The sequence below is a fragment of the Thunnus thynnus genome, chromosome 5, assembly GCF_963924715.1.
Source record: "Thunnus thynnus chromosome 5, fThuThy2.1, whole genome shotgun sequence".
NCBI classification, from domain to species: Eukaryota; Metazoa; Chordata; class Actinopteri; order Scombriformes; family Scombridae; genus Thunnus; species Thunnus thynnus.
Window position 1 is genome coordinate 34,062,087 of NC_089521.1, and position 27,989 is coordinate 34,090,075.

At 38.6% G+C, this 27,989-nt stretch overlaps 1 protein-coding gene and 1 long non-coding RNA gene across 5 annotated transcripts in view; one reads left to right on the forward strand and one right to left on the reverse strand.

Annotated features, from left to right (window-relative positions):
- Window positions 1-462: 462 nt before the first annotated feature.
- Window positions 463-27,989, reverse strand: part of ptprz1a (protein tyrosine phosphatase receptor type Z1a) — a 113,173-nt gene continuing 85,646 nt past the window's right edge. For 3 of the 4 annotated variants that reach the window (XM_067590894.1, XM_067590896.1, XM_067590897.1), the window contains 17 exons: window positions 26,190-26,278; window positions 25,550-25,635; window positions 23,582-23,602; window positions 22,231-22,327; window positions 20,529-20,611; window positions 18,951-19,085; window positions 17,543-17,677; window positions 17,190-17,353; window positions 16,528-16,663; window positions 15,136-15,282; window positions 13,345-13,438; window positions 12,640-12,713; window positions 11,913-12,044; window positions 10,782-10,937; window positions 3,364-3,506; window positions 2,438-2,573; window positions 463-1,042 (listed from right to left, as the gene is read on the reverse strand). In XM_067590894.1, coding sequence (XP_067446995.1) covers window positions 899-1,042; window positions 2,438-2,573; window positions 3,364-3,506; window positions 10,782-10,937; window positions 11,913-12,044; window positions 12,640-12,713; window positions 13,345-13,438; window positions 15,136-15,282; window positions 16,528-16,663; window positions 17,190-17,353; window positions 17,543-17,677; window positions 18,951-19,085; window positions 20,529-20,611; window positions 22,231-22,327; window positions 23,582-23,602; window positions 25,550-25,635; window positions 26,190-26,278 — 1,972 coding nt within the window. In that variant the 3' untranslated portion in view covers window positions 463-898. The remainder of the gene's footprint in view (window positions 1,043-2,437; window positions 2,574-3,363; window positions 3,507-10,781; window positions 10,938-11,912; window positions 12,045-12,639; window positions 12,714-13,344; window positions 13,439-15,135; window positions 15,283-16,527; window positions 16,664-17,189; window positions 17,354-17,542; window positions 17,678-18,950; window positions 19,086-20,528; window positions 20,612-22,230; window positions 22,328-23,581; window positions 23,603-25,549; window positions 25,636-26,189; window positions 26,279-27,989) is intronic. The other variant, XM_067590895.1, reaches the window with a different exon arrangement.
- On the forward strand, window positions 3,452-17,100 carry LOC137183687 (uncharacterized). Its single transcript, XR_010928520.1, has 3 exons — window positions 3,452-3,563; window positions 15,154-15,284; window positions 16,618-17,100. It is a non-coding gene; the product is annotated as an uncharacterized lncRNA (long non-coding RNA).

A 27,989-nucleotide genomic window follows, 5' to 3' on the forward strand; every position in this document is an offset into this window, starting at 1 on the left:
TTAAGTTTTAGCTGCAGTGATGTCGTAGTTCTGTGCACAGTAAGAAAACTCTCCATCAGGCTCTTTCTTTGGTGTTCTTTCACTTATTTAATCCCCTAGCTAATAATCCAGCAGTGTTTCATGTCCAGCTAAAAACAAACATGTCAGTACCCCATGCATCACATTTAGTCTGTTACAAAATCCAGAATATAAAAGCATTAATGTTCTCCAACTAAGCAATTAGAAACCATAACATTGTAATGCACTAAAATGGTAAAATATAAAAATCTAAAAGTATAAATAGAAATTTGGTCCATCGAGGTGATTACTATAATATTATTTACATTAGATTATTATTATTCTTATTATTCCAGGCCCTTATTTTATATTTGACTTGAATAGCACACTGCTGCTACTGTTGTGATGGTATTTACAGAAAGGAGTTCAGTGCATGAGCTCTATAAAAGACAAGCTAACAAAATATTTCATTTGATGTAAAAAGATGCAGTTTTTTTTTTCCCTTTTTTCCCCATTTGGCTCAGTGCCAATAAATACAAAGGTTTAGGAAAAGTGTGTTAGTTGAGTGAAATGTCTCAGGGCAGTACAGCATTAAAACATTGGACAGTTAGTCTACAGCTTGTATCAAAGTTAGAAGTACAGGATGAAAAATACAAAAAGGCACACATTACAAAATCGCAGGGAGTCCAGATCCAGCGAAGAAGAAACTCGTTCAGAACATGCCGACCTCAAACGACAACACGGGAAGTTCTGAATAACGAGGATCAAATCTGTCGCAGCGTGAGTCTGGCATCAGGAGACGTTCTGTTGGTGGTTGAGGAGGAAGGACAAAAGGCGAAATGCTGTTGTTGCTCATTTGTAAAAGTTAAACAGGAGTTCTTTGTGGGGTTTTTTTGGGCGGTTACACCAGGGACTCGAGGCTCTCGGCAGTGCTGGCGGTTCCCACCACAATGGTACCGTTGTTGTCGGAGGACTGGAGGGTTTTCTTGTCTTCCTGCGTCCCGATGAGACTCAGCATGGCTTTGTACAGAAACTGGTACTGCTCCTGAAAAACAACAGGTAAGCGATTGTTAAAGAAGCCTGCAATGTCCGAATGTTCCGGCTCTTTTCTCCAATCTGCTGTCTTTATTAACACGGTCTTCTTCTGACTTGGTCTTAAAACATACACAGAAAAACTAGTTTGTTATTAGAACGAGAGACTGAAAGAAACAAGATAACTTCTGTTCAGTCTCCTCCTGCTTTCTGTGATCATCTAAAATGTGTTTTAATGCAGCAAAATTTATGTTGTATTTCTCATTTACATATTTTTCTGTTTCTGTTATCAGATGTCGAAAATAGTGTGAAAATTGGTCATGGTTCATAAATACTTCCTGTTAACCAGCAGCCACTGCCAAGCTGTTCTGCTGCAGTTAAAATCAAAGATAATAATTAAGATTATTATATCATCACTACATCATCTGACAAAATGAAGAAAAATACAGTTTAATGACAGCAGCTGTGCTGTGAGATTGACTATATTCACACTTAAAATACCCTTAATTTCTACCCTAATTTGGGTCTGTAATTTCCTAGGAACTCAACTGGAAAGAACTATGTAGTTTGGTTGTAATTATGGGGAAAAGCTCCATTTTAACGCAGGTTATCAATTAAATTGTATGCATGTCTGGAGACAGATTTCACAGTTTTGCAGATTACACAGTTATTTGTAATGTTTAAATAAGGTCAATATAAAGCAGTAGAATTTCAGGATGAATGAATCCTGTGACAATACCATTTATCATTCTATTTTTGCCACAATCATACTGTGAACATTTTTACCAGCATATCTCTGCATATATTGTTGTCACTGTATCTGTGATTTACACTGTGATGTTGAATTACAGCTTGGGTTGTATTTTTGTTGTTTTGTCCTTCATTTCTGTCAGTTATGTAGAAGTTAATAGCTGAGATCTGGGAAACACTGATATCACTAAAAAGACGTGGATCTGTAAACTGATGTATGTTTACAACGATGAAAGCAAAGATAATAATTTTACGGTTTGCTTTCATTTTCTCTTTCAAATGAGTTTGTCAAACCTGGAGGTTTGTTTCCAACATTTCTGTTTTGCCACCGTGTCTACTAAAGAAACGTTTTTTCGTGGCTGCTGGCTGAAGCACTCTCCCTCAATACTGGACCAGTTTCAACAATTTTTGTCCCCATTAGTCACTTAAACCCAAAACGATGGGCCTAGGTTGAAAAATACAGAAGTTTCCCTTTAACTTTGTGAATATATTTACATTTATTACTGATATAACTAATGGACAACTATGAAAATAAAACCCAAGTTATAATAAACTGAAATGATCCTTAAAGCATAAATGCTATCAAGTGTAAATCACACAGGTTTTGTAATAGACAGTAGATCATCATCAGCGTATTGTGAGACACCAAAAGCCTTACGATGTCGCTGAAGATTCCTGGCCTCATGAGGTTCGTCAGCTTGGCCACCTGAAAGACGTCGACTGAACCTTCTGCCTCCAGCTGGCAAGTCAGAGATGACAGAACGCAGAACGTTCCCGCTATCACTCCACCAACACTGAAGAAAAAAAAAAAAAAATCCGAAATGTTCAGATGTTCACTGTAAAATATTCTCACTCTGAACCAGAATCAGACCAGAAAAAAAATCTTAAATGTTAATAGAGTTGCGAAGTGTGAGAAGCTAATTCGGGCACCCCTGGTTCTGGAAATAAAAATCCCATTAATTATTCCCATGGACAATGTTATGTTACTCACAGTTTGAGCACTTCTACGACTCAGATTGGTTGATTATGTGTTAGAAAATATCTGCTTCTTCAGTAAAACGTTGAAGGTACAAGACTGTGTTCGGGATAGAAGTAAACTACGACTCCCAAGGTTAATTTCAGCAAGAAACAGCCAATCACAGAGCTTAAAATTCAGTCACGTGCACAGCTAACGACAGCAGAAGCTAAAAATGACGATGTTGAGAAAGCTGATTTTATAATCTACAGAGGGAATCAGTTTACTTTCAATTTCTGGATCACTTTGTTTACAACTTCAGCGATGAAGCGTTTTGAATTCATTACACTCTGATTTGCACCCATTGCCGATTCTCCATAGCAACGGCAGCTGAGGCTCATGGGTATTGTAGTATTCTTAGTAAATAATGTAAACTGGTGGTCAGAATGTAAACCTGTCTAATCGTTACATTACCCAGGAGTGTCCTGAGTTTCTATGTTCAGTAACATCAAGGAGATTGAGAGCATTTTGAAATGATAATACAGAATGGGGGAAAAACAATTCCAGAACCAGCAGCTCCTCATACTTCACAGCTCTATGGTAAATGTTGCCATCAGAGAAGGTCGTACTCATCGTGGACCACAGTGGGGCCTTCCTTGGCAGCGCTCTCCTCTTTCACCAGGTTGAGGAGCTCAAAGGTGTTGCTAATGGGACTGTCTGGGTTCGGCCAGCGGGGGGCGCGGTAGTGTTTCACCTCCAGAACGAAGTCGTCCTGTTGAGAAGAAACAAGAGGAGGAAGAGCAGACGTCAGTGACAACAATACATAAGAGTGAGTTTTCCATTGACCCATGACCCCTGTAATGGCAATTTTCATTTTTTGATGTCCTTTCTTTTCCTGTTTTTCCAGTTTACCATTACTACACAGGTAGGTTAAGTTAGGAGTGATCTTACGCAGATTCAAGAACAGATTTTCCAGTCCGTTGGCTGCCGTTTAGTTTGTTGTTTTATTGAAGTCTTTGTACATGTCATGAACATACCGGGTTTCTATCCTGCCAGCTGTAGTGTGCGTCTGTTCCCGATCTGGTAAGAACTGTATGTGCTCCACCTGCCTGTGCCTTCCGTTTCCTGTCACCTATGCCCCTAAATATACAACCCTGTGCATCTCATGACCGCCACCCAGTGTCCAAAATAATACTGCAAGTTATAACTAAACAGATGATATGCCAACAATCAACATAAATGGCTCCTACATACCGGCCCCTAATTGTTTTAAGTATATAACAAAACAATTACCAATAAATAATAAAAAAGGTGCCATATCCATTATACATTACATATACAATTTTCAAAAAATGCATCTACTATGTGTTGGCATTAATCTTCTTTACTGATTCTTCAGTCTTCTTTTTTCTTTTCTTTTTTTTTCTTGCCGTTTAGGTCTCGGCTTCTTGGAGCAGACATATCTTTGTTATTGGTCTTTCCAAGATGCTGCTCTTCGTCTGAAGTCGAACTGTGCGCACAAGTCCTTGTGCATCTGGTTTAGTTTCCAGTATTCTGCCCATTAGCCATGAGCCTCGTGGTGCAGTAGAATCAACCACCACGACAATGTCACCTGGAGCAAAGCTTCTTTTTACCTTTGACCACCGTTGTCGTTCTTGGATAAGAGGTAAGTATTCCTGTGTCCACCGTTTCCAAAAGAGATCTGCCATGTATTGCACTTGTCTCCATCTGCGTTTGATGTACAAGTCTTCTTTTACAAAGAGTCCAGGTGGTAGTATTGGCTTAGACTTCAACAGAAGAAGATGGTTTGGTGTGAGTGCTTCCAGATCCATTGGATCATTAGCAGAGATTGCAGATTCCAAGTGAGGTTTTGGCCATTCTCTGTCTGGCTTACAGAGAAAATCTGGTCCCTGGATCCATCTTTTGCAGCTCAAGAAGCGGTCTGCTGTTAGTCCTCTAGAGGCTTCATCTGCAGGATTTTCCTTTGTGTTAACATATCTCCATTGTGATACATCAGTAGCATCCCTTATAAAAGAGGTCCTGTTTGCTACAAATGTTTGGAAACGCTTGGTTTCGTTGTTGATGTATTTAAGCACCGTTGTGCTATCGGTCCAGAAGATGGATTTGTCCAATTGAAGCTGTAATTCCTTTCGCAGCATTGTGTCAACTTTGACAGCTAGGACTGCAGCTGTGAGCTCCATTCGGGGAATCGTTATTTGTTTCAATGGTGCCACTCTGGATTTTCCTATTATGAATGCAACATGCGCTTCTCTGTTATAGTTTTCCAGTCTTATATATGAGGCAGTACCATAGCCACTTTCACTGGCGTCTGAAAAGTGGTGTAGCTGTGCAAATCTGATTTGACCAAAGCTTGTGGGCTTCATGCACCGGTTTACTTTAAACTCTGCCATCTTGTTAAGGTCTGCTAGCCATCCTGTCCACCGATGCAAGAAGGTTTGGGGTATGTTTTCATCCCATCCAAGTTTTTTCTTACAGAGCTCCTGCATAATCAGTTTGGCTGGCAGAGTAAATGGTGCTACAAATCCTAAAGGATCGTATATAGAGCCGACTACGGACAAGATGCCACGTCTGGTGTATGGTCGTTCCTGTGCAGCAATTTTGAACTTGAAGACGTCTGTTTCAACACACCAGTGCAATCCCAGGGCTCTTTCCATTGGCAGATTGTCTTTGTCCAAGTCCAACTCCTTAGTCTCTTTGGTTCGGTTTTCTTGGGGAATGGATGCCAATACAGCACGGCTGTTGCTGATCCACTTTGACAGCATGAATCCTCCCATTTTGCAGAGAGCAGTCAGGTCTCTTACCATTTGAACTGCTTCCTGTTCCGAAGGCAGGGATTTCAAACAATCATCTGCATAGAAGTTGTTCCGTATTGTGTTTGTTACCTCTGATGGAAAGTGACCTTTGTTGTCATCAGCAGTCTTCCTCAATGCAAAGTTTGCACAACTTGGTGACAACACGGCTCCAAAGAGATGTACTTTCATCCGGTATTCAACAAGATCTTGTTGCACATCACCATCGGGCCACCACAGGAATCGCAGATAGTCAACATGCTTTTCTGATACTCTGACTTGATGAAACATTGCTTTAATGTCAGCCATCAAAGCAACCGGCTCTTGTCTGAATCTGATGAGAACTCCAATGAGTGAGTTGGTAAGGTCTGGACCCTGCAGCAATTGGCAGTTAAGTGATGTTCCTTTAAAGACTGCACCACAGTCAAACACTACCCTTAAGGTTCCTTTCTTTGAGTGATACACTCCGTGATGTGGGATGTACCAGAGTTCTCCATCGCTTCGATTCAGCTGGTCGACTGGTACCACTTCAGCATAACCATTGACAATCATTTCTGTGAGGAAAGATGTATATTCATCATGAAATTTCTTATTCTTGGCAAACTTGCGTTTCAGGCTCTGGATGCGCTGCACTGCAATGCAACGGTTATTTGGCATGCTGGGCTTTTCTTGTGTGAAAGGTAAGTCTAGGCAGTAGTGTCCATCTGTCACTTTTGCTGAGCGATTCACAATGTCCAAGAATTTTATATCTTCCCTAGACATTTCCTCTGTTTCCTTGCTGGTTCCTTCACTGAAGTCATGATTGTACTGTTTGACCAGTAGCTCCTCCAAGTTTACAATGGATATTCGATTGACAGCAGCAGCAGGGCAGCCATTTTCATCCCTTATGCTTTTGTCTCCTCTCAGGGGACCATAGATGACCCACCCCAGTAGGGTCCTCACAGCATATGGTCCATCCCCTTGGCTGTTGACCAGCTCCCAAGGTTCCAATACCTTTGAAGCATTTGTCCCGATGAGTAGGTCAATGCCAGAGTCTATTTCATGAATCTTGATATCCTTCAAGTAAGGCCATTGTGTCAGATCTTCTTGTCTGGGAATGTTGAGCTGGGAAACAGGCATGGTTTTATGTGTGAACACATCAGATATTTGAATGAAATAGTCTTTGTCCAGACTAGATATTTCCAAACCTGAGATATGATGACTGGTCACAGGCTTCACTTGGTTCATGGTACGTAAAAGAATATTGGTCCTTTGCCCTGTTATGTTCAGCCTTCTCATCAAGCTTTCTGTGCAAAAGGTAGATGTACTTCCATGATCCAAAAATGCATATGTTTGCAACACTGTGTCCCCCTTTTGGCTCTTTACTTGTACTGGTACAATGGAAAAGGTACAGTTTTCATCACCGGCCCCAATATGCCCACATGTATGAGGTGAGAGAACAGCATTACTCCCAGTTGCTTTTTCACTCTGTTCTGCATGTTCTGTTTTTTTTCCTTTGTCCTTTTGTTCAATGTGAAGTATTTCAGGATGATTTTGGTTGCACACATCACAAGTCAAACAACTCTTGCAGTCTTTGCTCATGTGTCCTATTTTTAAACATCCAAAACAGACTCCCTTCTCCTTTAAGAAGTCCATTTTTTCTCTGTGCATCTTCTTCCTGATCTGTGGACACCGCCCCAATGTGTGACCACTCTTGTTGCAGAACAAACAAGAACTTTGAGAATTGGTAGTAGATACATTTCCTTTCATTCCATTTGTTGTCAAATTTTCTTGTACAGATGTTTTTACCGGTGTTACAGCTGTTGCAAAACTGCTTCCTCTAGGTCTTGACTTTTCTCTTGTTTTAGTAGAGCCTTTGACAGTTGCAGCTGGCTTAGCATCCTGAATATTTCCAAAAAGTGGATCTGATAGTATCTTCACTTGTCTCTCTATGAAGTCTACCAGGTCAGGAAATCTAGCTCGGTGTCCACGCTGCTCCTGTAACTGACATGCTCTACTTCTCCACTTGTCTCTGAGCCTGTAAGGCAGTTTCAGAAGGATGGTCTTCATACTGGAAGCAACATTCATTTCCTCCATATAGGTGAGATGTTCCATTGCAGTGCAACAACCTCTAAGGAACAGTGAGAATGCTTGCAATGCTTCCACATCCTCTGATTTGATCACTGACCAGGCAAATGCTTTGTCCATATATGCAGTGGCAATCTTATGTTCATTACCAAAATGTTCTTTGAGAAGATCTTTTGCTCTTTGATAGCCCTGGGCGGGGGGCAGATGTTGACAGCTGCGGACTAAGTCTTTTGGATGCCCTCTTGTATATTGCTCTAGGAAATGCAAGCAGTCACTGTAGTCATCACACTTTTTTTCCACTCCTCTCTCAAATGCCCTGCGGAAAACTTCGTACTGTAAAGGATCACCATCATAAACAGGAATGACTCTTGGTGGTAAAGTAGAAGAGAGACTTTGTTGAGCCAGGAGGGCAGTGATGTCATTTTGCCTCTGTATTAGGTTACACATATCACCTTGATTGCCATCATTCAATACAGGGGGTGTAGTGAAAACATGCCCCTGCATACGACTCTGTACATTTTGCCTTTGAGGAGAATATTGTATTAGATGGGTTGTATCATGAGGTCGAACAGATGGTCCGTGAGCTGTTTCTTTTGGTCTAACAACCTGTTGCTGGGAAGAAGAGTTAGTTTCAATCAACACATTCTGTCTTTGCTGCACTTGATCTGGTAAATATTCATTTGCGTGTGGATTTAATTTAGCTGATGTTTCATTTTGAGCAGTTCCTTTTCTCAAATAAGAGTTCATCCCATCAGAAACTCTAGAGCTGCTTCTTGATCCCAAGGCCTCAAGTATGTTGATTTTTGCATTGGTTGCTGCCAGTTCAGTTTCTAGTTCCAGTTGCTCTTTCTTTCTTTTCAATTGTTCTTCTTGTGCCTCAAGCTCATGTTTTTTCTTCAGGGCAGCAACACGTTCCATGAGAGCAGCCTTTTCTGCCTGAGCTTTAATGCGAGCAGAGGATGTTGAAGATGCACGTGATGAAGAACTGGATTTGTGCTTTGATTTAGGTTTTGAGGCATTTGAAACGCTGTCATCAGGTCCAATGTCATCTGAATTTACTACACTTTGTAGTATGACACTTTCAGCAATGGAGTGTGCAATTTGCTGTCCAGCCTCAGGTAACCACACCTTTACATTTTGTATACACCCTTTAAAGATTCCCATTTTTCGTTGAAACCACTGATTTTGCTTTTCAAGTTCATCTTCAGGCAGTGGTAAATTCACCAGTGATTCATGGTTTTCCTTGGCTTCATCACAGAGCTTGATTAATTGAAACAAATTAGATTGTACTTTTCTTGCATTTTCCTTTAATTTCATGAGCTCTTTCAGCATTTCCATCAACTTGTTAGCTTGTTTACATTTCCTGTTTCGTGTCTTTTGACAATTTGCAATGAACAATTCCAAGCCTTTGGCAGTGTGTTTGATAACTCTTTTTTCCTTTTCAACATCGTCATCTTGTGACTGAGCATCAGACTTAACAACAGACATATTTGTTCACTGTCTCTTTAAGACTTGTTGACGAAAGCCGTATGCTGCCGGCACAATGTTTCAAACAGCTGATCGATGTGCGATCGTAGCTTTCAGTCTTCAGTCCACCAACTCCATTATAATAGCCGTCTTCCAATACGGCTTTGCATATAGCTTCTCCAATAAAGCTTAATGCTTGCATGTACTCACTCAGTTTGCGGTTTTCAATCACCGTCAGGTAAGCGCAGGTGACGAAGATGTCCACCTGGTTTGGTAATGGCGGCGTCCTCTTTGTTGTTCCGCGAGACAATGCTCAGTCCGTCTGAATGAATCACGAGCTCCAATTTCACTCGAAGAGCAAGTTCTTACTTAGGTGTAATGGCAATTTTCATTTTTTGATGTCCTTTCTTTTCCTGTTTTTCCAGTTTACCATTACTACACAGGTAGGTTAAGTTAGGAGTGATCTTACGCAGATTCAAGAACAGATTTTCCAGTCCGTTGGCTGCCGTTTAGTTTGTTGTTTTATTGAAGTCTTTGTACATGTCATGAACATACCGGGTTTCTATCCTGCCAGCTGTAGTGTGCGTCTGTTCCCGATCTGGTAAGAACTGTATGTGCTCCACCTGCCTGTGCCTTCCGTTTCCTGTCACCTATGCCCCTAAATATACAACCCTGTGCATCTCATGACCGCCACCCAGTGTCCAAAATAATACTGCAAGTTATAACTAAACAGATGATATGCCAACAATCAACATAAATGGCTCCTACAACCCCCTTAAAACAAAGATATCTCTTTTTTAATTTATAAATTCAATCAATTTTTATTTATATAGCGCCAAATCACAATAAAAGTCATCTCAGGGCAGTTTTCACATAGAGCAGGTCAAGACCGTACTCTTTAATTTACAGAGACCCAACAATTCCCCCATGTTGATAATTTTGGTAACTTCCATATGATGTGACTAGTGTTGCCACCTCGTAACAGAACTGCTGCTGCTGTTTGGGATTTATGAGCTGGTTTCAGTGTCCAAAAAGTGGGTTTAAACTTATACACCTCTGTCAGCGAAGGACAGTGTGACATAACATTCTGTACCCTCATCAGTGGTGGAGATACAGTTATGGGATCAATAAAATCCAAAAGGGTTTATACTCTCATGAGCAACAATGAGAACATTAGAACATTTAACATTTGCTAGTTACATTTATTATTTACCGTGTACATTAATCACAGACCCTCTCTCAGCTGGGTGAGTGAAGATAAATGTGATTAAGTTGTTGTTGCTCACAACATAGAAACCATTTCAAATGTTTAACAGCAAACATCTCTCTCCAGAAACAGTCTTCCTGTTACTCTGAATGATTTGTACAGAACTACTTCCTACTAAGAAATAGTTTCCATTGTGTTCTGTTTATTGTCCAGAGTAACAGGGACACTTTGTTCTGAACAGAGATATAGTTGTTTTATGTTTTAAATGCTATTTTTTAAAATTCTGTAAGCATCATAAAATTAAACATATTGTCATGCGGTGGAGACAGGAACCTCAGAGACAGATCTCAAAACTATGGAACGACCTCTAGACAGAAAAAAGTGAATATATTTTGTTTTTTTATGATTTTGGGTGAACTTACCCTTTAATGTATCATCACCTGTTTTTATGATTTTGCGTTCTAAGAGAAGTCGTCATGTTCTAGGTCGCACTTACCTGTGTAGCTTCCAGTACGTATTCCTGGACCACCAGCATGTCCTCGTTGGACAGACAGATGTGATTCTCGCTCCTCTGAGTGACGGTGAACATCTCGTAGCTGATTGGCTGCCCTTTGCGGGGCCAAAAGACACACAGCTCCGCCTCTTCCTCCGTCTAACAACACAGGAAGTCAGCTGACGGTTACATCGCAGTCTGATCCTCCCAACACTATCCATACTTATAATGTTAACACTGACACTAGTATTATTATTATTAGTATTATTCTGAGTGCACAGATGTAACACATTTCTGTGAATTTTAACAAATACTTCAATATTCTGGGAAATACTTGTACTCATTTTAGTATTTTAGTATAAATACTAGAATAATACCACTAAAACCACACATCATTTTTCTACAGATTAAACTAATGAGATACAGCATGTTAATTAGTCAACTTTAGAAGTGTTAGTAGGTGTATTTTTTAATTTAGCTGCTAGAACTACTAGAAGGTTGTTTTCACATTCATCTGCTGAAGAAGGAACATTCCTCTTAAATCTGAGTCATGGGGCATATCTATGAGCTTGATTTGTGACATCACAACTAGTTTGGAACCAATCGTGGTCCAGTATTCAACTTACACAAGTGTGATGTGGAAACTTGAAGCCTCCGGAGCACAAACACTGAGACTGAACTTTATAGTGAAGGAGGAAACATCTGGTGTCCAGCAGTCAAACTTTTGGTATTAAACATATTTGAATATTCATAGATTTTGGATTTTTAATGAGGCAGAACGAGAAGATACTATTTTAAGTATTTTTAACGAGGTAACTGAACATTTCGTTGTGGAAAAAACACATTTTATTATTCCAAACAGAGGGTTTTTATATGTCCTAAAACATATCTGGAGGGATCTTTAAGGTTAATGTTGTTATTGTACACTAGACTAACCAATCTAAGTCTTGATATCCATCTGAACATCTCACTCTCAGAAATAACAATGAGTGTATTTCTTGTTCTTGCACATAGATGACAAATAAAACAGCAAATTTGAATATACAGGTAGATACAAGTGTGAGTCTTTGTTAATCACACCAAATTCTGTCAATTATATTATTTGAATTAAAAAAAAACCAAACAGTTCCTCACCCCGTTGGCTGGTGTCCCCGGCAGCGACACGATGACCTGGGCGTTGTGGTCCCATATCATCCTCCAGAAGTCCTTTATGGTGTCAGGCAAAGGATTCTGGGTCAAGATGAACTCACTTCTCTGCCTGTAACCCTGCAGGAACAAAAATCATGGCTTAGACATCATCATATCCTTGTGGGATTTGTAGGATTTTTTTTTTAATTTGCACATGGTGTAAGGGTTGAAAACAACTAATTAACTGCCAACTATTTTGATGATCGTTTGGAGTCATTTTTTAAGAAAAAAAAAAGTCCAGATTCTCTGATTCAAGCTTCTCAAATGTGAATATTTTCTGGTTTCTTTAGTCCTCTATGACAGTGAACTGAATATCTTTGGGTTGTGGACAAAACAAAACATTTGAGGACGTCATCTTCAGCTTTGGGAAACACTGATCAACATTTTTTTTTTCACCATTTTATAGACTACACAACTCATCGATAATGAAAAGAATTGTTATTTGCAGCCCTAGCTGAAAACTAAACTCTTCATCTGATTACAAAATATTGGTGTCATGCAATATCACTCAAGTGCAGCCACAATAAGGAACAAATATTACAGATACACAAGTGTGGAGATTGATTAAAGAGCAGTGCAGTTTTTCAGGGAAGAGTCAGATGAGACTCATATCCATCTTGTCATCTGACTCTGGATCGGATTTAACACTGAACAGAGTAGGCGTGTTTCTTACTGTGATGTACGATGCGTTAATGTAGTCTGATGTTTCCCCCGCTGTCGTAGACAGACGCACTCGTGACCTCTCAACTGCAAAGAAAAGTAGGAAACAAAAGATCTCAAAAATTGTGCAGCGTTTTCACTGTCTTCGACTCAGCAAACTTTAGCTGAAGCTTCAAATGAAACCTCCAACATGATACTAATTTTACACATCAGGAAGCAGCATGAAATCTGATAAGTGATGTCAGCGTCGGTCAGGGCGTAAGACTGCAAGTTTTTGTATATGAAAAAAAATCTGAGGTTGTGGAGTTAGTTACACACCTGTTTCTCTAAAGGCATGGAAGACTGAAAATGCACTTACACTTATTTACTATACAAAAAAATCTTTTTCCATTTTATATTTATGACACATTTACTGTATCATAATGAAATGAAAAGGACAATTATTTATCTGCTTGTCTTTAAAAATGGAATGAATGGTTTTTCATTATGAGATAAATGTTCCATGTCACATTAAATAAATAATAATAAAGTGAAGAGATGTATTTTAATTGGGAGCAGCATAGAGCTGTCCGTGTTAAATACAAAGAACTGTCATTAGTGTTCATGAGGAGGTGGAGGGGAGCTTTTTGTTTTTAGAGATGGAAACACATTGTTTGTGCCAAAATGAGAAACAATTAACTGTCCGATCACAGCACAGAGGATGAGATGAACAACTCACCGGGTATTACGGAGCAGTTTCTGTTCTTGCTGCGGTTGCAGTCCTGCAGTGCTGCAGAGTAGTCGCAATGCTTCACTCCGGAGTGACAAACCAGCTGTGGAAAAACACCAAACATCTGTTAGTGACTGAAGAATCAGCTCTTAATATAAACTACTGAATTTAATCGACATTGTTCAGCTTTTTGTGTCTTATTGAGTTCCCTAATTTTTATATTTTTATATTATTCAGTGAAGATTTTAGTTATGTGTGTTTCCTTGAACCTACAAATTCATGTCTCGTTCCCAATGTTTCATAAAAAAAGTAGGAAGGCCTGCACACTTACTTACTTGCAGATAAAAAACACTCATTATTTTCTGATTGTTTCACGGCAGTTACGTTCTAAAGCACAAATAAACACGGCCAGACCTCCAAACAACCCTGCGGGAAGGCGCCACATTGCCGGATTTTATGTGAATGCAGAGCTTCGTTCTGTCCACTGTGGCCTCTCTGCTCTGCGTGTGTCCTCCGTCAACAGACACACAGACCTGCTGCTCTTTATACATCCATGACGCAGAGACAGAGAGCAGAGCAGAGCAGAGGAGAGAGACGGAGACAGTGATGTAACCTGGTCGCTACGCTACGAGTCCCGACCTCACACCCTGTGCTGTGATTGGCTGGAGGCTACACACCCACTGCCCAAAGGTTGACGCCCAGAAAAATCCCGAACACAGTAAAATAATGAGAAAATACAGGCAGAGGTCAGAGTCTCTGCAGGTACATAAACCGCTACACACTTCTAGTGGGTCATAAGTGATGATTGAAACTTTTGTATGAGTCTATACATTGTTTTTTTAGGGAAAATCCTGCATAGTATACCTTTAAGAAAATCAACATATTTAGTCAGGACCTGGGAATGTAAAGCCATCAAGAAGCTACAAAAATCTTTGTACTTTTTTTGAAATAAGTTTTAAAAGCGCACATTTACCGACCGATGCGTCTCACATGGAGGCTCCGACACCGACAGGAGCACCAACCCACGGATACAAAGAGACGCGACAGATCCATTTTATCAGCCTGCACGGCGGCTAGCAGCTAGTTAGCATAGCTGTGCCGTGCTGTGTGTAGCTCATAGAAGGTATAAAAATAAGCTGTAGCTGCAGTGTTTCCAGTTTAACAGCACCATGCTGGACAGGTGACAGGTTTGTGTGCTCTGAAAGATGTCACAGCACAGGTATTAAGTCACACAACTGATGGACTGTTTATCTATATGTTTACGTAGGATTAGCATTCTAGGATGAGACCATATGTTTACAGACATCAACAGATAAACAGATACAAGAGCAGGGGGAGTTAACAGATAATTATAACAGATATAATTATAATTAAAATAAGTTTCTAATCAAATGATATGCTACTTCAGTACACTTTAACAACAAATATTACTGGGACCACTACAGAAAATTGCAGCTGAACATTTAATATCCAGGAATTCATATTATAGACACGACCACTGACTATCCCAGTAACACATTGACCACACACAGTCCAGCCATATACTGGGTTTTGACATAGTCGTGTCCTGTCGGTGTGACCAGCAGTCAGCTGGTTGAGGTTTAGAAGTCACACAGCAACAAAAACAACGGAGGACAGAACCTGAAAAAAATGGCGTTTAACACCAACTTTGTCAAGTTGATATTAAGCAAAATGTTTTTGGAAAAATGTTATATAATAATGTATAAAATAAATATTTTTTTCATAGTACAACAGAGAGTATTGTAATTGTGTTTTTCCACTGTTTGATGAGCTGCTCACCTTGAACTGTTTTTCCAGGCGCGTCCTCCCAGCTGGCCCCGGGGTCAGCAGCTCATCCACGAACCTGTGCAGCTGAGCCGCTGTCACCTCCGTCTCTCCGCACAAGATGGCTTCCACCAAGGCATCATGGATGAAAACATACTGTTCCTGTAGAGAGAGAGAGAGATAGCACAGACAGTGATTAAAACTTTATTCAATCTCAGTCCGGCTGAGGTTTGTTACAGGGAAAGAAAACGTCTAAATCTTCTTTTGATAGAAAAACTACTGTTCACAAGAAGTATTCAGATCCTTTACTTAAGTAAAAGTATCAATACAACAATGTAAAAATACTCCATTACAAGTAAAAGTCCTGCATGAAAAATCCTACTACAGTAAAAGTACATAAGTATTATGAGCTTGATGTAGTTAAAGTATTGCAGTAAAAATACATAAGTATTATGAGCTTGATGTAGTTAAAGTATTGCAGTAAAAGTAGTGGTTTGGTCCCTCTGACTGATATATTATTATATATGACATCATTAGATTATTAATAGTGAAGCATCAGTGTTAGAGCAGCATGTTACTGTTGTAGCTGCTGGAGGTGGAGCTAGTTTACACTACTTTATATACAGTTAGCTAGTTTAGTCCAGTGGTTCCCAACCTTGCTTGTTATATAAAGCTTGTTATATTATCCATTGTGTCAAATCTTCATCTGAAAAGTAACTAAAGCTGTCAAATAAATGTAGTGGAGTGTAAAGTACAATATTTCCCTCTGAAATGTAGTGGAGTGGAAGTATAAAGTAGCATCACATGGAAATACTCAAGTAAAGTACAAGTACCTCAAAACTGTACTTAAGTTCAGAACTTGAGTAAATGTTTCCAACACTATAAAGACTGACCAAATGATTTGTGAGCAGGATAAGACCAAGGATATAGTTCTCCAAGGAGAATCTATATTTTGAGGACCTAACATTGTCTTCCTGTAGTCATGTTGCCTTAAAAGTTTGTTTATTGCCAGTAAGCACTCTTCGGTTGATTTGCAGGTCAAAACACTTCTGTGAATCCCGTTTAAACTAAATTTGATTGAAAGGTTTTTTCTATGTGTCTGGATTACATATAACAGTTGTTTTTACATTTAAATAATTATATTTTGTGTAAACTGCTACAGTCATGCTAGCTGCTCTGTGAGGTTGTACTTAAAGACAACGGTGCTTTGAGCTAAATGCTAATGTCAGCATGCCAACGTGCTAGCTAGCTAAAAACATTTAAAAACAATGAAATTATTACATTTTGACACATGGTTAGATGTCTTTTTAGCAATAAATAGTCCAGTTTTAAACTAGCTAAATTCTTACAAACATCTTCAAATTCATGGCCTGTTGAAACGTTGTGCAGATGTGTGTGACCTCTGACCTCTGTCTGAACCAGGTAGTTCCTCTGTGTGCGGATGTGTTTCAGGAAGCCTGTGATGTTGATGGTGCTTTCCTCTCTCATCTGCTTCAGCATGCTGTCCAGGACGATGTACGTGCCTGTCCGGCCGACGCCAGCGCTGCACAGCGGCAAGAGAGAACGAGACGATTAAGTCAGGAATTAACTGACATGAGGATGGAAACGAAAGTACGGAGCCTGAGAGGGGCCACAGAGGGGAAAAAACTCATTTGTACTACGAGATGTACTGTAGATTGGATGTACTACAAGAATATGATACATAACATACAATATATAATAAAATACATCCATGTCCTCAACCTTTAAGCTGAGTTTTTATGAACTGGACGACATCAGCAGGAACATAAGTGTTTGAGGTGAAAAAGTCAGTTGTATTAAAAGGCATCTCAGAGATACCACAGTGTTGTGCTTAAAATATATCCACATATCTTAGATTAAAACTAAACCTTATTAAATCCAAGTGATCCACAGTGAGGGTGTACACAGAGAGAATGGCATGAGGTTGAATTATGTTAAATCAAGAGCAACAATTATTAAATTAAGAGCACAAATGAACTAAATCAAGATCATGAATTAGTTATTTTTTTCTCCATAGCCCCTCCTGGGTTAGTTTCATCAGATATTACCTGCAGTGCACCACCACCGGCCCCATGTCGTCCGTCCTGGCTCTGGAGGACTTGCGGACGAAGCTGAGCAGCGGCAGAGCGAACTCCGGGACGCCCATGTCGGGCCACTGGGTGTAATGGTACTGTGTCACCGTCCGCTCGTTGCTGTTCACCTTCTGAGAGCCCTGCGGAGGACGAGACAATAATAAATGATAATAATAAACAGAAACAGACCTGTAGATTTACATTTGCTCACATATAACAGTATTCATACCTCTAGAACAGTATTTATATGAGAGACGAGACGAGTACAATGACGATATGTTAGAGACTACTACAATCACTCTGTGATCTGATTGGCTGGTTTGTCTGACCTTTTTAGCGTGGGTGTTCCTGACAGTGAAGGTCCTCTGGGTGTAGTAGGCGAGCACTCTGCTGCTCTTCATCGTCACCAGGAAGCCGCCGTACTCCTCCTGAACCTCCGCGGGCCAGTACTGATCACACTTCCTCTGAGGAGACAGTTAAACACGGCACATACACGTCTGAGAAATGAATAAAATGAAATATGATGAAAATGCAAATCAGATATTTGTCTTTATTGTATAAAAACAAAAATATAATTCAAATTTGTAAAATGTGAAAATCACATTCTGTGTTTTTACTTTCAAGTTTAGGAAAGTGACAAGTTTAGTTTTGTGTAGAAGGACTAAAAGATTATTTAATCTGGATTGGGAGTATGAGGGTAAAATATTAATTCACAACGTTATTAGTTAAGTTGATGTCAAAGTGTCTCAAAATCAAATGAATTTTGAGTTCATTTGTTGAATTAATTTGTGTCTGTTATTTTAGTTTTATTTTCTAATTTACACAAAAATCACTTATTTTATATTAAATGTCACTTAGGAAAGAACATCAATGTTCATAGTAAAATTATAGACTTAAAAATGAACAAAAACAATAAAAACATTGTTTTTGATTCCTCCTGAAGCTTCTTAAGATGCTCTCAGCCTCTTGTTAAAGTTCAGGTTCACAATTTTTCAAGTTAAACCAGCAGGCAGGTGTCCATAGTAACAGTGAAAGAGGTTTTCCTCGCTGTAATCATTCCTCCTGTTCATACTGGATATTAAAGATCCTTCAAATGTGCTTTCAATGGAAGTGATGGAGGCCAAAATCCACAGTGTGTCCACACAGTCATTTAAAAGTCTGTGTGAAGCTTCTATTCAGCTTCATCAGTCTGAGTTAGTCACATCAAGTGGATATCTGACACATTTACAGTCTTTTTAGCATCAAATTCCCTCTTTGTGTTTCCTCGGACAGTGTTTCCCTGTTGAGCTGCAGGTGGAAGTATAGTAACAAAAAGAGGAACTTTGGCACTAAAAAGACTGTAAAGTTGAAAGATATCTACTTGATTTGACTCATTTGGATGCTGAAGCTTCATATTAGCTTCAGATAAACTTTTAATACATTTTTGCACAGAAGGAGGACTGTGGATTTTGTCCTCCATCACTTCCATTGTAAGGTCATTATGAAGGGATCTTCTAATGGTCAGTATGAACAGGAGGAATGATTACAGCAAGAAAAACAGCTTTAATGTTCATTTGGGCTCCTGACTGTTGGTTTAAGATGTGAAAAATTGTGAACCCGTCCTTTAAGTTTCAGAAGGTTTGTACGATGGATTTTATCATCATCTTAGTCTTAAAATGCTTTCGGACAACAGGATCCATTCTGCTTCACAAACATAAACATAAGTTGTATGACTGAATCAGAGTTGTGGTCACTAACTCGTCCTTTCTCCACCAGGTTGGTGATCATGACGATGACGCTGACATTTTGCTCCCAAATCATCCTCCAGAAGTCCTCGGTGCTCGACCTCAGAGGACCCTGAGCGGCGATGTACGACCTGGTCTTCTTAAAATCCTGAAGAAACACAGAGAGGCTGCGTCAGTTAAAAACTTCTCATTTCTGTAGCAGCAGTCTTGTTAAAGGGGCACAAAAGGTGTTTTACTTGTCTCTCAAGTCATGCGATTGGACAATGGCGAAAAAAACCACAAATAACATTCAGCGCTTTCTTGCTCCGAGTTGAAGTTTTTGCAACTCAGAGCGCTCTTACTAAAACGCCAGGTGCTCAGCAACACAATTACAAAAAACTGCTCCAGCCTGCTAAAAAGCCTCCTGTCTGATCGGCGGCCTGAGAATCCTATAAAAATGAACCGTTTACTTCACAACATTTGAAGAGACTGTATTCATCATACTGTTCTGCTTCCCACCTGTGAAGGTTCATAGTTCTTTGTCTTTTACAATCCTACACCTGTCTGTCTTTCAAACTTCACATCAGCAGTATGAAGTATTAAGTGTGACGTGCACAAAGCCGTGAGGAACTACAACAGAAGAATCATCTAAAAGACTGATTTAAAAGACGTCTGTTTCCCTCAAACCTCATTATACTGTACACAACAGACCATCAACGTTTCACATATGCAGGTTTGTTTGATTCACTTCTTTTGTGTAAAAAAAAATAAAAAATCTTAGCCGACGTTTGAGCAGTGTTCAAAATACACTATTTTCTACAGAGTCCACTTGTAGCTCTCTGCTCTTAAAAAAAAATAAAATACTGAAGTGCACCGCTGTCAAATTTACAATCTGACGACTCTTATTCATCACAATCACAAGGTCACGGGCCAGAAAAGATTGAGAGACTCTGCTATAACGGCTATCACATTTGAGAATAAACCGACAAATCAAATCAAACTCATCAAGGATAATAAAGTTTTAACTCAAAAAGTTAAGAGCCGAACTGAAAACGAGTCGGTTTAGTTAAGGCCAGCGCGGGAAAGAAAAGTGTCACACGTTCTGAGTGGAGGGGCAGCATTCAATCACTCTCTTTAATAGTTTAATAACCTTCAGAGTGAAGTTGCCTTCACACTGTGAGACGCACACAAAAGTGCGGACTGGAGAGATCCTCAACGCGCTTTTACAAACTTTGTAACCTGTACGTGGGCTCTCCAGTGAGGCCGTGACTGTCGCAGGGTTTTTTTGTGTGTGTGTCGCCTCTTCCTTTCACTACAGTAATGAGCATAGCGGAGAGACACACAGGTCTCCGCTAACAACAGCATGTCTCATGAAAAGGTTTAGAAATATGCATTGATTTTAGTTTGGAAGAAAGTCATAAATCATGGAGTGCCTCGTGGAGAATAAAAAATGAATTTTTTTTTTTTTTAAACTTTTTTTTGACTGCGTGTTTTGACAGATTCAATACGCAGGACCGAAACCTCAGGGTGAAGATGAAGGCTGCGGGTTTGTATGGAGCTTAAAATGAATGAAATGAAAACTGAAAAAGCAGGTTGAAACAAAGTTCCTTACGTCGACGTAGTTCGCGTTGATGTAATCTCTTGTCTTCCCGTCTTTGTCGGCCTGCGGTGAGAGTCGCACCCGGCTGTGGTCATCTGGAGGTTAAAGACAAATAACAGAACAACAGATAAACACCAACAACTGTCAACAGATCGCATGAAAAGACCAAAATACAATAATAAATAAATACAGCAATGTAGAAATACTCCATAAGGCTCACCAGAAGTATAAAGTAGCATAAAATGGAAATACTCAAGTAAAGTACAAGTACTTCAAAATTGTACATAAGTACAGTACCTCACAAATATATAGTTTCATTTTCAGAGAGTCTGAATGAGGTAAGGTCATAAAAACAGCTGGTCACTGTAGTTTTTACTAAACGTTACTCAAACAGGGAGAAATAGTGCATTTGTTGGGGACTATTTTCAGTGGCGGATGAATCCATATTTGAGGTTCTAGCGAGTGTTTCTGGCAGCAGGACGGTGTGTGTGTTCATGGTGATGAAGGAACATGTCGCCCAGTGCAGCCGTGTGACTCACTGATGTGTTTTTAATAGTTTTTGGAACAACAACGGAGGAATAAGAGACTTTCTGATGCGTGTTAATTGACAATAAGAGACAGATTGTCATCAGACATTCTGATATTTGCAATTTCTGGTGTGATATTGTAGTTTAAATCTGTTTAAAAGGAAGATAGTCTAATCTTTTAATATTATCATTATGTGCTAAGCTAAATGCTAAACATGTCCTGAGCTCTGTGCTGGATACACAATGAAACATGAAACTCGTCCATTTTTAAAAAAATTGAGCCAAAGACTTGGGATCCTGAAATAATACACGAGCACATGGTTGTGATGTCTAATATTCATCATTTAAGACTCAACAGTTTTCATCTCATTTCATCTCAACAAAACCTTATAGGACGGGTTCACGATTTTTCAATGGAAGTGATGGGAGACAAAATCCACAGTCCTCCTTCTGAGCAAAAATGTATTTCAAAGTTTATCTGAAGCTAATATGAAGCTTCAGCGTCCAAATGAGTCAAATCAAGTAGATATCTTTCAACGTTACAGTCTTTTTAGTGTCAAAGTTCCTCTTTTTGTTACTATACTTCCACCTGCAGCTCAACAGGGAAACACTGTCCGAGGAAACACAAAGAGGGAATTTGATGCTAAAAAGACTGTAAATGTGTCAGATATCCACTTGATATGACTAACTCAGACTGATGAAGCTGAATAGAAGCTTCACACAGACTTTTAAATGACTGTGTGGACACACTGTGGATTTTGGTCTCCATCACTTCCATTGAAAACACATTTGAAGGATCTTTTAATATCCAGTATGAACAGGAGGAATGATTACAGCGAGGAAAACCTCTTTCACTGCTCATATGGACACCTGACTGCTGGTTTAACACACACATGATAAACTGTGAACCCTCCTTTCACTTGAATTAAATCAAAATAATTCTTAACTGCTGAAATGAACTAAAACAAACTGAAGTGCGGCAGCATTTTCATGCCTCTGAGATTAAAAACAAGGTATTTTCAGTGTATAAATTTCTTTCTGTACTGTTCAATTTTTCTTGTCTTCTTATCAAACCACCAATAAACTGGATCTTGTTCATGATTACTTGTAAAGTTGTGACAAACAGCGCAGTAACTCTTTTCACTGTATGATATAAAACATTATCACATGTCACACTGTGTACTCACAGGCCAGGATGTTGCTGTATCTGTTTTTAGTCTTGTTGTCCGGATGGTTGGAGCTGTCGGTGGTCATCACCATGTCCACCGTGCACACCTGCACCTCCTGAACACACACACACACACACACACAGAGTGAAATTTACATGTTCAAACAGCACTAGTGGAAATAACTTTAAGTCTTTCTCTTCTGGTTCTTTAGCTCAGCACAGTGTTGTGGTTTTGTAAAGCAATACTTTCCAGCAGAGGGTCACATGATAAGATGTTTGTCAGTTAGCTTAGCTTAGCATAAAAACTGGAAACAGCTAAAGGTCATTTAGCCCCAAGATAATTAATCTGTGATGTTCTGACAGAATCCCCAAAGACTCGTTAAACCACCTGGATGAAAAAATATTTCACCTGCTGAATCATAACAAAGATTTTTTTAACGCATTTCCCAAGATGCCCCTCTCTTTCATATCAAAACATAGATGGCAGCCCGCCGCCTACCTGGATAGGAAACAGATTCATAATCTTTTTTATAGTGAAGTGACAGAATATTTTAAATCCACATGGTTAATTATCCTTTAGAGAAACCGACTGTGACCTCTACGACCCACAATGACACAACTGGATTAAATATGATTTTTAGAGCTGCAACGATTAGTCGATCGATCTTTTAATCGATCGACAGAAAATTAATTTTCAATTATTTTGATAATGGATTGACCCTTTGAGGTCATTTTTTCAGTCAAAATTTTCTGATTCCAGCTTCTTAAATGTGAATATTTTCTGGTTTCTTTAGTCTCTTTGACAGTAAACTGAATATTTTTGTGGACAAAATGACATTTTAGGGCTTTACAAAACACTGATCAACATTTTAAAGACCAAATGACTAATCGAGAAAATAATTGACAGATGAATTGATAATAAAAAAGAAGAACATCATCCTTTCAGTATTTTAATTATGAAAGAAAATAGTTCCTTATTATAACATATCACACATTCCTTTTTCAATGCTTTGAGCAGCACAAACTTAACTTCATACCATTTTTTGTATCAGAGTAACGATCAAAACACAGACAGACAAAATTACAACTATCTGCATGGACAGATATCAAAGGTTTGGTTGGAAATGGAAAATGTTTTTCTTGTAGAAAATGAGCACAAGTGTTTTATTTTTGTTTGTTTTTTGCGATATTCTCACATACATAATTGATTTCAGTATTTCCTCCACTGGTGACAAACAGCAGACATGCTTTGTGCATCAATTTCACACAAACAAAAAACACTTTTCATTACAAGACAAGACAAGACAACCCCAAAAAAACAAAACACGGCTACATGTGCAGCGGCGTCTGTCCCGAGGAGAGCGTCTTACCTCGTAACACTCCTTCAGTATCTAATGATGAAGGTGAGGAAGCAGCAGGCAGCCAGGACGTTTCCGTGACAACACAGTCAACCAAACAAAGAGGTGCAAAAATACAAATTACAAGACGACACACACAAAAATAAACTCCAGACAAGTTAATGTCACCGTACAGCTCATGCTACTGCCACTTAAAGGAGAAATCAACACAAATAATAAACGAGATTTACAAGATTCAGTAAGAATATTTTAAGTTTTCAAGTATTATGAGTTTGATGTAATTAAAGTATTGCAGTAAAAGTACATAAGTATTATGAGTTTGATGTAGTTAAAGTATTGCAGTAAAAGTACATAAGTATTATGAGTTTGATGTAGTTAAAGTATTGCAGTAAAAGTACATAAGTATTATGAGTTTGATGTAGTTAAAGTATTGCAGTAAAAGTACATAAGTATTATGAGTTTGATGTAGTTAAAGTATTGCAGTAAAAGTACATAAGTATTATGAGTTTGATGTAGTTAAAGTATTGCAGTAAAAGTACATAAGTATTATGAGCTTGATGTAGTTAAAGTATTGCAGTAAAAGTACATAAGTATTATGAGTTTGATGTAGTTAAAGTATTGCAGTAAAAGTAGTGGTTTGGTCCTTCTGACTGATATATTATTATATATGACATCATTAGATTATTAATAGTGAAGCATCAGTGTTAGAGCAGCATGTTACTGTTGTAGCTGCTGGAGGTGGAGCTAGTTTACACTACTTTATATACAGTTAGCTAGTTTAGTCCAGTGGTTCCCAACCTAGGGGTCGGGCCCCTCCAAAGGGTCAGCAGATAAATCTGAGGGGTGGTGAGATGATTAATGGGAGAGGAAAGAAGAAAAAACAAAGTTCTGATACACAAATCTGTTTTCAGTTTTTGGACTTTTTCTCTAATCTTTGATTTTTGCTGAAATATTGGATCATTTGAACATTTATTGAAATGAAAGCATGTGAGAAGTTTAGAGGGAAAAATCACTATTTGGTGGAGCTGTTAACAACTCATAGACATGTGAAATGTGACCCCGACTACACACTGCTTTTTGTAAGACGTCAAAAGACAAAAAGGTTGGAAACCACTGGTTTCATCTTTAACAATGTGTTGTATTTTAAAAGCTTGTTATATTATCCATTGTGTCAAATCTTCATCTGAAAAGTAACTAAAGCTGTTAAATAAATGTAGTGGAGTAGAAAGTACAATATTTCCCTCTGAAATGTAGAAAGTAATATCACATGGAAATACTCAAAAATGAAAGCAAAAAACAATCCTGCTGAAGTTTAAATATTAACTAATCTGACAGCATCGTCTTCGCTGTTACTGACAAGGAAACCATCATCATCATTATTACCATCAGGGATATGAGGAATGAATTCTGTGAGCAAAAAACTCAAAAAAAAACAAAAACCCCCCACATGTCCCCTCCGACCCTCCGTAGCTTTGTTCTCTTTGTGATGATTTTTCCTTCAGCGGCAGAACAAAACAAAGTGGAGCTGTGATTCATTAAGTGACTGATGTCGTGTTGCCTTTGAGGTCTGAAGCTCGTTCCTGCTGAAGGTCAACAGGTGAAAGACAACCGACACGCTGCTCAACGAATGAATGACGGCTCCTCACAAAGAGCTGAACCAGAGCTGCAACACTCAGCTTCCAAATTATTATTATTATGTCACGCCGTTAGACGACGGTGAATACACTATTATTCACAATTAATTCTTGTGAAATTATGTGGATCTTAAATAGTCACATAATGCAGCAGCTCTGTTTCAAACTGTCTCCAGTAAATGTGTCACATCATCACAGCTCATCATGCAGCAAGCAGAACAACAACAACATGATGACAGACACACGTTATTCCTCACAAACACACACAGTCAGCCTTTATTACAGTAACCATATCATCTGCAGAAATATTACGTATTTCCACACAACTTTAAACTCATCGCAGTACCTCAAACTCTCGTTGAAAGCCCTGCGTGTTGTGAAGCTCGCCGACGTGTTTGACAAACTCCTTCACTGGAAACGCCGTCTGCTCGTCTGGAACATGAACATGAAGAAACAACAGCAGATGAACAGTCAAAATGTGCTTTTTTAAAAATTATTTTATTTTATTTGTATCATAAGTGAGGACAACTTTGGAAAAGAGGATATTTTAGAAGAGTTAAGAGAGAGCAGATTTTGGAAAATGGGGACATTTTGAAAGTAAAGATATTTAAATAGAAACTATTTTGGAAACTAAGGACATAGATATTTAAGGAATGTGTGCATATTTTTTTAGAAAATTGGACAAATTCTTGAAAAAAAAAAGACATTTCTGTTTTTGGAAAGTGGCAAAATCTTAGAAAAGGAAAGGCACTTTTGAAAGTAAGGACATTTGCCAAAATGGGGACAAAAATGGGGACATTTTTGGGAAAGTGAGGATGTTTCTGGAAATGAGGACATTTCTATTTATTTTAATGGGTCCTCACTTCTTCAAAGGGTTGTTTTAGGGTCAATGTTACAGGTTTTAAGTTTATATTAAGACACTGAGGGATGTAATATGTCAGTAAGGGGCCCTCACAAATATAGAAATGTGTGTGTGTGTGTGTTACCGGATAATAACGCAGCGGTGGACGGTGTGGCGATGACTCTGGGTGATGAGCTGTCGTCGATGTAGAAGTGAGCCGTCTGAAAACACGTCCTGCAAGAAAGATATACATATTGGATTTAAAAAGATCTTTTAAACATCAAATGTTTTGTTTTTGTTTGTCTAGTTTATTCTTTAACAGTTCCTCTGAAAGTGTAGAAATTTACAAAAAAAAATAAAAATTCAATTATCTGTATGTAAATGTAAAATGTAATTGTAAATATGAATAAAAATACAAACTACAAATGACAAAATGTGGAAAATTGTTTAGTGTTCATCATAAATACAGAGAAAAGAGCTATTATCAGCACATATGCCTGGCACACATGTGACTCGGCGTTAGCCCAGATTTTTGGAGAATACACGGTAATCTTCCCAAAAACACAAGAAAAAAAGATGTTCTGTTAATCCTCAACAAGTTTTTAAACGGATGACATCGCCTCTGATGAACCTGCGTTGTCTCGGCCAGAAATGGGCATCAGGGATTATCACGGACAAAAAAAAAAAAAAAAAAAAAAACCCAAAACAAAAACAGAAAAAGGGACTGAGCTCTGAGATTAAAGACCGACGCTTTGGAGAAAACACAAACTGTTATTTCCTCAACTGAATGCTGGATTTTGATTCATACAATTACCCAGAAGTCTTGTATCCTGAACAAGTTCATTTCCATTAATTCTGCTTGTAATTTACTTAATTTTCAAACGTCAGAAACTCATCTTTCCGCTTCTGTTTCTCTAATTATAGAGAAACAGAGTGTTCCTAATATTTTGTCCACTGCATTAACATATATGAAGGGGACAAAATATTAGGAACACTTTTTCAATATAACACACTCCAGTACACCACCGAGGAGGAGGAATTTACAGTGTATGACGAAGCATAAATGATTGCACCAGAATTTACAGATTAAATCTAATAGATACATTTTCAATTTTATAAGAAACACTTTTCAATATAATGAACTCCAGTCCACCAGCACCACCCGCTGCGACCTTAATAACAAACATAAAGTAGAATCATCACCTTTCTGACAATGTCAACAAAAACTGAAAATGTAAAAGCTTCATTCAAGTAGAATTTATGGCAGAACTGTTGCATTGGATTGCATGAGATGTTCAAAATAAAGTGCTCAGTGAGTGTATATCAAAACGTGTCTGGAGGAGATGTTTAAAGTGTCATCGAGCAACATCATATTTTGGTTTATGTCCACAAAATTCCTACAAAACTAGTGACATTCCCATCAGTCTCATCTATAGTTCATGATTTGTACCAATTAGAAAATATTAACACGCTTATAAATCTTTAACTTTTCAAAATATGCTTCAGTGTAGTGCTGTTACTACCAATTATTCGCATTATCGATTGATCTGTCAATTATTTTTTTAATAATCAATATATAAAATGCCAGAAAATAGTTGACAAATCCAATCAAAATGTCCTGGAGCTGTGGGTGAAGTCTTTAGATTACTTGTGTTGTCAAACCAACAGTTAAAAACCCAAAGATACTCCCACGTATAATAATAAAAAAAGCAACAAAAAAGCAGTAACTCTTCACATTTGAGAAGCTGGAAGCATCAAATGTTTGACGCTGTATGGACTTCAACAATTTATCAATTTTAATCAATTTTCTGTCAATCGACTCATCGTTTCAGCACCACTTCAGTGCCTGTTAAACAATTAAAAGTTCTTCTTCTGACAGATGGTTTTTGATGTTGAGAGACACATTATCTTAAATTATCATATAAAAGATATAATTCTGCTGCTG